General features: G+C 40.3%; 1 protein-coding gene across 1 annotated transcript; it reads left to right on the forward strand.

The window, feature by feature from the left end:
- Positions 1-213: 213 nt before the first annotated feature.
- Positions 214-7,984, forward strand: dclre1a (DNA cross-link repair 1A (PSO2 homolog, S. cerevisiae)). The gene is made up of 9 exons (XM_058061687.1): positions 214-800; positions 922-1,860; positions 2,031-2,164; positions 3,114-3,232; positions 5,037-5,180; positions 5,262-5,407; positions 5,674-5,828; positions 7,079-7,220; positions 7,312-7,984. The coding sequence occupies exons 1-9, from the start codon at positions 491-493 to the stop codon at positions 7,467-7,469; spliced, it is 2,247 nt and encodes a 748-aa protein (XP_057917670.1). The 5' UTR covers positions 214-490; the 3' UTR covers positions 7,470-7,984.
- Positions 7,985-8,876: the final 892 nt, after the last annotated feature.

Genomic DNA, 8,876 nt, shown 5'->3' on the forward strand with positions numbered 1-8,876 from the left:
GGCATTGACAGCAGGCTGTTGAGTAAACTCACTATACAGTTTCGCACTGGTGGTTTCGACGCAGATTTCTGAAAAGGAAAATAAACAAATAAAATAATAAATATCCGACTTAACAATGTAGATTGATTGTTTTTCAGATTAAAGCACATTTTTAAAATGTTTCTTTTTAATGTTAAAATATGTATTTAATGTCGGTACATTATTAGAAAGTGCTGTCGGGTTTATAATACTACATTGACTAAATTCATTCAGGCACTGTGGCGGTAAGAGCTTAGCGTAAACAAATGCGATCGGAACGGTTATTTATCTATGACAAACTTGTAAGCTACTATACATCAATTGTACATCAGCCGATATTAATACTTAGTAAAATTTCGAATCATCGGATTGTGTGGAATGTTTATAAACGTTAGTTGTGTAGTCATTACGAGAGCTTTCGGCGAGTCATTGTGTAAGACCCAGGAGCATCTAGGCTGTACTTTTGTTCTAAATGTCCCAAAAGAACGACTCTGAAAGTGACATTTGGGATTATAAACCTCTGGTGAAGAAGAAAAAGAAACATGGCTCATTATCAGTGGCTAAGAGAAGAAACAACAGTGCTGGAGCTACATCTAGTGACGTCACTACGGACAAAAACAATTCCGTCATCCAAACATCTGATCTGGAATCAGTTGATACGAAATATGAAAACACGGAAGGGTTCTGCCCCACCTGCCAAATGCCATTTTCTATCTTGTTGGTCCAGTCCCAAAGATGGCATGTTGCTGAATGTATTGACATCTCCAGGGACACCTGCAAAGGTAATATAATTAATACTAAATTAATAATATCGTTGTGTTTATGTGCAACTGCAGCGAGCCTCTCAAAATAGTCGAAAATATATTTACAGTATATATTCTCCATTTTTTATGTTGATGCTAGAATGTCCAGATGGCCTCCAATGCTCATCCTCCATTCCGAACCATTACAAGAAGTTCAATCACACGATGCTGGCCTACGCCCGAGCTAACAGTGACGCTGGAATCTTTGAAACCGGACTGGACAGTACCTCACAGGAGATCTTTGTTGATGGAACGCCACCTTCTAAACGCACCAATGGTCTCCTACTGTTGCGATCACCTGGCCCGGAGGACATGAAGAAGAAGAAAGGATGGTTGTCATCGCAGTTTTCTAAAAGCTCCTCGTCTGTTAGTTCCTCGCAGGAAAGTAGGACTGAACTTTCTTTGACTTTAGCGAAAAATGAACCTTCTCAAGAAAATGATGGAATATCCTACTCCCCTCTTTCGGAGCTCCCTGCGGAGATAGACGGTGTTAATAGTGAAGATCACAATGGATCTGAAGATTCTATGGTTCTCTTCAGTGATGAGGAGCATCTTGCTGATTTGGAAAGCACCAATACGGTGAATGACCCCCAAGAAGAAACCATCCAGTCTCCTCAGAGGCTTGTTTTGGAACGTTTACGGGAAAATATTCTGAGCAGCAGCGGTATTCCATCATCATCATCTCAAGCTTTCCAATCCACTATGGCGCCTCGGAAAGTTCCAAGCAAGGCGGGTCAGGGTTCCGGCTTCAAGCAGACGGACATCGGGGTGTTCTTTGGTCTAAAGCCTCTGAAGGTGAAGGAGAAACAGGAAGTTCTATTGAAATCAGACGTTGATGCGACCTGCGGTTCCGCCATCGCTCAGACGAGTCAAGGGCAGAGGAAGCAGAAGACCGGTGAAGATGTCATCAATGGTGGCGTGGCGGATGCTCCGATGGAGGCGGAAAGGAGGCGAACAAGCGACAGGAGGAAAAGATGGTGGACACGAGAGAAAGGAGATGGACAACCGATGCGTTGTCCGTTCTACAAAAAGATTCCGGGTGAGTGAACTTCTTATATTATCTACCTCTGTGTTTTGCTACTACTGCCGGACATTTTCTCATGCACTCCAAATCATTTTTAAAGTTAATAAATGAACTTCTTATATTGAACAAATCCCCAATGCTTTTTCATGTTTAGAGTGATGGTACATTTAATATTTTATACTCAGGCACGAAGTTTGCCATCGACGCCTTCCGCTATGGCGCCATCGAGGGCATCACCGCCTACTTCCTGACTCACTTCCACTCGGACCACTACGGAGGGCTGACCAAGAACTGCACACTTCCAATCTACTGTAACAAAGTAAGGCTGAGGCAAATTCTCATACTGGCCCCGCATATAAGACAACCACTTTCCAAGATCCGATAAATATTCATCTGTTAGTTTTCATGCAGAAATTTGACTTTAAATATATAGTAAGACAGGGGTCACCAACGCTGTGCCCGCGGGCGCCCATGTGGACCACTTAAGGTGCCCACGAGGCATCTTCTAAAAATATCACTGGTTACAAATTCTCATTGTTATTTTGTGCTTTAGGGCGGCATGGTGGACAAGTGGTTAGCACGCAGACCTCACAGCTAGGAGACCAGGGTTCTCCTAGCTACATTCCAAAAACATGCTAGGTTAATTAGCGACTCCAAATTGTCCATTAGGTATGAATGTGAGTGTGAATGGTTGTTTGTCTATATGTGCCCTGTGATTGGCTGGCCACCAGTCCAGGGTGTACACCGCCTCACGCCCGAAGACAGCTGGGATAGGCTCAGGCACCCCCGCGACCCTCGTAGAAAATGAATGAAATGAATGAATGAATTTTGTGCTTTAAATTTTGAATCAGAATTGCTTACATTAATGTATTTTTTTTTAATCGTCTTATAACATCAAAAATTAAAACAATATTTTATAACGAACTCTTACCTCAGGATATAAATAGTAATTTATATCCCTGTACATATCCTCACTGTATTATAGTCATAGCCTGTTATAGTTTTTTTTTACATAGATATGTCCATTTTTTTCTACATTTACTTACTACTAAGGTACTTATAAAATTGCACTTCTGGTTGGATGCTAACTGCATTTTGTTGCCCTGTACCAGTGACATGAGCAATAACAATAAAGTTGAATCTAATCTAATCTAATTTGGCTCAATATGATAGAGTTTTCATTCATTAATAATTACCTATTATAAAAACAAAATGGTGGGACATACGTACCTCTTAAGAAGTGACTAATCTGTCCAATGTTCTGTCAGATCACAGGCAACCTGGTGAAGAGCAAGCTGAGGGTGGCCGAGCAGTACGTGCACGTTCTCCCTATGAACACAAAGGTCACCGTGGAGGGGGCACAGGTCATTCTCCTCGACGCCAACCAGTACGTCAATTTAATGTATTCTATATTTATATAATAATGCAATCAATATATGTTGAGTTTTAGCTTGGTTTGAATTACGTCCGTAATAGTAGCCCATGGTAGGGATTCACTCCTGCAATAAAAGCCTGTTGTTGCAGCAATGTGTGTGTCTCACTGAATTTACAGTAACGTTACTGACCCCTACTGATCAGTGTAGAGTACTACATCACATCTTTGAATGTGTCTTGTATTTTTATACTTGGAAATTCTTAATTTAGGCCACAAATACAAAAAAAATAGCTTAAACAAGCCTGTTTTTGACAGTGGAGTTGTTTAATAAATTAGGACGCACGATTATTGGAAAGTGCTGTCGCGTTTTTAAGTGGTGTATTTACTTAAAAAGTATTGACAGCAGGCTATTGAGTAAACTCACTACACAGTTTCGCTGCAGATTTCTGAAAGGAAAAAAAAAACTAATAAAATAATAAATATCCGACTTAACAATGGAAATTGATTGTTTTTCATATTAAAGCACATTTTTAAAATGTAATTTTTAGTGTTAAAATATGTATTTTTATACTTGGAAATTCTTAATTTAGGCCAATTTTGTTGTAGCAATCAAGTCTGGTGTGTGTGTGTGTCTCACTGAATCTACAGTAACGTTACTGACCCCTACTGTTCAGTGTACAGTACTACATCACATCTTTGAATGTGTCTTGTATTTTTATACTTGGAAATTCTTAATTTAGGCAACAAATACAAAAAAATTAGCTTAAACAAGTCTATTTTTGGCTAACAATGGGTTGTATATTCAAACACAAAACAGCATTTAAAAATATTTTACCATGAAAGCGATTTTTTGACGATTTTAATGTAATTTTGAACAATTATGAACATGACTGTGTCGCAAAATGATCCTATTTCCATACTGTATATGATCAATACATTTGCTTAAGCAGTCTGTCAAATGCTGTGGTCGTGTGCTAATATTTCATCAGACGTCAACGCAAGTTTTCCGTGTTTTTTTGCACTGTTGATGCCAGTTTGAAACGATTTAAATGCAGACTTGAAAGTCACCTGGTCCTCCATCTAAAAGGGGACGTGTTGCAGAATAAACAATTTTGATATAATCAAAATTTTACTATACTTGATGCTGTTTTTACAGTTGCTGCTGGTTTTGACGCAGATTTCTGAAAGGAAAAAAAAAAACTAATAAAATAATAAATATCCGACTTAACAATGGAAATTCATTGTTTTTCATATTAAAGCACATTTTTTAATGTTAAAATATGTATTTTTATACTTGGAAATTCTTAATTTAGGCCAATTTTGTTGTAGCAATCAAGTCTGGTGTGTGTGTGTGTGTCTCACTGAATTTACAGTAACGTTACTGACCCCTACTGATCAGTGTACAGTACTACATCACATCTTTGAATGTGTCTTGTATTTTTATACTTGGAAATTCTTAATTTAGGCAACAAATACAAAAATATTAGCTTAAACGAGCCTGTTTTTGACCAACAATGGGTTGTATATTCAAACACAAAATAAAAAAAAATATTTTACCATGAAAGTGATTTTTTTATGATTTTAATTTAATTTTGAACAATTATGAACATGACTGTGTCGCAAAATGATCCTTTTTCCATACTGTATATGATCAATACATTTGCCTAAGCAGTCTGTTAATATTTTATCAGACGTCAACACGAGTTTTCCGTGTTTCCTTGCACTGTTGATGCCGGTTTGAAGCTATTTTCATGTTGCAGAATAAACAATTTTGATATAATCAAAATTTTTACTATACTTGATGCTGTTTTTACAGTTGCCCCGGAGCCGCCATGTTGCTTTTCTTCCTTCCGGACGGACAAACCATCCTCCACACTGGAGACTTCCGAGCCGATCCATCTATGGAGGTTTATCCAGAGCTGCTAAGCTGCAGGGTGCAGACTCTTTACCTGGACACGACGTATGCAGTGCTTTTCAGGATACAGTTATTATATATATCATGAAGTATAGTTCTAAAACTGTACTTGTTCTTTACTGACAGGTACTGCAGTCCGGAGTACACCTTCCCCAGACAGCAGGACGTGATCAGTTTTGCTGCCAGCACGGCTTTTGAATTGGTGACGCTGCACCCTCGTACTCTTGTGGTGTGTGGATCGTACTCTGTAGGGAAGGAGAAGGTCTTTTTGGGTGAGTGTTTACAATCATAAAGATGTCTATTGCCATTCATTTCACTTTTCCCTGCAGATTTTCCACCCTCCCACACAGTGAGGGAGCAAATATTTTGTCAGACAGCAACATAAATTTCACATTTTTCCTGGCATGAGTTTTTATTGACCAAGGAATGGGAATGTGTGTCACAAAAAAAAAAAAAAAGCCTGGGAATTGGGGTTGCACATTAATGTTATTATTATGATATACTTGTCATATTTGTGGATTTCTTCGTTTTTTTGCAGCTGTTGCAGAGGTTCTGGGTTCTAAAGTGTGCCTCTCGCGGGATAAATTTAACACCATGTGCTGTCTCGAGTCGGAGGACATAAAAAAATGCTTAACCACCGACTGGAAGATGGCCGGGGTCCACGTTCTTCCCATGATGCAACTCAACGTCAGGGTAGGTCTATGTGGCAAACCCACTCATTCATTCATTCATTCATTTTCTACTGCTTTTCCTCACAAGGGAGGCCACTTATGGGCCACTATTACATTATGGTAATGGTTTTATTTCATTTGAACATGCATCGGATTACAATTGAATGCATCACCATAATCAGTTCACAGTTCCACATGTCCAAAAGGAGTAGGAAGAAGCAAAGCTTATTAAATCCTACCCCTCCATCTGGTACTTTTACAATCAGTAACTGTTACATTTGTTCACTTCCTGCTTTCATAATATAGTTTAAGTTTTAATTTATTAATTCATTCATTCATTTTCTACTGCTTTTCCTCACAAGGGTCGCAGGGGTGCTGGAGCCTATCCCAGCTGTCTTTGGGCGAGAGGCGGGGTACACCCTGGACTGATCGCCAGCTAGCCAATCACAGGGCACATATAGACAAACAACCATTCACACTCACATTCATACCTATGGACAATTTGGAGTGGCCAATTAACCGAGCATGTTTTGTTACATTTGTTCACTTCCTGCTTTCATAATATAGTTTAAGTTTGAATTTAATTTAATCATTCATTCATTTTCTACCGCTTTTCCTCACGAGGGTCGCAGGGGTGCTGGAGCCTATCCCAGCTGTCTTCTGGCGTGAGGCGGGGTACACCCTGGGGACTGGTGGCCAGCCAATCACAGGGCACATATAGACAAACAACCATTCACACTCACATTCATACCTATGAACAATTTGGAGTCGCTAATTAACCTAGCATGTTTTTGGAATGTGGGAGGAAACAGGAGTACCCGGTCCACCCGAGGGTGGAATTGAACTCGGGTCTCCTAGATGTGAGGCCTGCGCGCTAACCATTCGACCGCCATGCAGCCTCACTACAGTCATTCATTCATTCATTTTCTACCTCTTATCCTCATGAGGGTCGTGGGGGGTGCTGGAGCCTATCCCAGCTGTCTTCGGGCGAGAGACACCCTGGACTGGTGGCCAGCCAATCACAGGGCACATATAGACAAACAACCATTCACACTCACATTCATACCTATGGACAATTTGGAGTCGCTAATTAACCTAGCATGTTTTTGGAATGTGGGAGGAAACCGGAGTACCCGGAGAAAACCCACGCCTGCATGGGGAGAATCTCCGTAGTTCCGTATTATAGACCAGCCTGGAATTTGTGAGCCGTGGATGTTTTGGGATATGGATCTTCTACTGTGTGACACAACTGTCCAAAATGTCTCTGCACAGAAGCTACATGAGCACCTGGCGAAGTTCTCCAGTCAGTATGATCGTCTGGTGGCTTTCAAGCCCACCGGTTGGACCTTCAGCCAGCAGATGGACTCACTGGAGGACATCCAGCCTGTTGTCAGTGGCACCATCTCCATCTACGGTGTGTTCTTTGCTCTGATATAAAATGACTAAGACAGCAACCAGGCTGTTTTTGAATCTCTTTTTTGTTTTGTTTTGTTTACATCCACCAGGGATCCCGTACAGCGAACACAGCAGCTTCTTGGAAATGAAACGTTTCGTCCAATGGCTGCGGCCGCTTAAGATCATCCCCACTGTGAACAACGGCAGCTGGGCTGCCAGGAAGGCCATGGACAAGCACTTTAGCATGTGGCTTAGCAAACTCATCTAGTTACAGCACGACCACCACCTCAATTTATTTCTTAGCGGTTTAGCTTGGAATAACTGCCTTGTACTTGCAGGTAATTAATTATTCATGTATATAGTATACATATATTATTTAATCACCTGTATGCCATGAGATGTACCACCGGTGGTATTTGTGCCACAGCTTGAGAATCAATTATGGTGTTCATCTGCACAACAAATAATGTCATAGTCATACACAGATGGATCAAGAAGTAAATAATATTCATAAATAAATATATCATGGTTCTACTTTTTACTTGATTGTAATGATATGAAGTTCTATGCATTTATAAGATTTTAACTTCCTGACATTTTTTCCAATAAATTCTGTTCATTTTCTGGTTTTGTTTAATAAACGTTTAATATATTAATGTGTGGAGTCATGCATGCTAGGTTAATTGGCGACTCCAAATTGTCCATAGGCATGAATGTGAGTGTGAATGGTTGTTTGTCTATATGTGCCCTGTGATTGGCTGGCCACCAGTCCAGGGTGTACCCCGCCTCTCATCCAAAGACAGCTGGGATAGGCTCCAGCACCAACCGCTAGCCTTGTGAGGATAAGTGGTAGAAAATGAATGAATTTTGTGCTTTAAATTTTGAATCAGAATTGCTTACATTAATGTATTTTTGGGAGACCAGGGTTCAATTCCACCCTCGGCCATCTCTGTGTGGAGTTTGCATGTTCTCCCCGTATATGTGTGGGTTTTCTCCGGGTATTCCGGTTTCCTCCCACATTTCAAAAACATGCTAGGTTAATTAGCGACTCCAAATTGTCCATAGGTATGAATGTGAGTGTGAATGGTTGTTTGTCTATATGTGCCCTGTGATTGGCTGGCCACCAGTCCAGGGTTTACCCCGCCTCTCGCTCGAAGACAGCTGGGATAGGCTCCAGCACCCCCATGACACTCGTGAAAATGAATGAATGAATGAACAAAAATGGCTGCTGGAATATAAATACATATACTGCATATATAGCTACAGTACTACAGTAAGAGTATTGTGCCATATGAACCAGACAATACACTACCAATGTATGATGCAGAATATTAACCAACTACTAAGCAAGCTCAAAAGACTCAGTCAGTGGTATGAATGTGAGTGTGAATGGTTGTTTGTCTATATGTGCCCTGTGATTGGCTGGCTTTCCCCACCTCTTGCCTGAAGACAGCTGGGATAGGCTCCAGCACCCTTGTAAGGATAAGCGGTAGAAAATGAATGAATGAATGTCTACTATTATACAGTGTTTCTGTCCAGTGGACAAAGCTGAGTCTTTAACTTGTTCAAGGTCAATTACAATAAATATAATTTTGTATTGAACGGTATTAGATTATGCAAGTAAAGACATCACAAATACAAAAGTAAGCATAGTTGCTAATAAAGAGTCACAACA

The sequence above is a fragment of the Doryrhamphus excisus genome, chromosome 22 (assembly GCF_030265055.1).
Source record: "Doryrhamphus excisus isolate RoL2022-K1 chromosome 22, RoL_Dexc_1.0, whole genome shotgun sequence".
Taxonomy (NCBI): Eukaryota; Metazoa; Chordata; class Actinopteri; order Syngnathiformes; family Syngnathidae; genus Doryrhamphus; species Doryrhamphus excisus.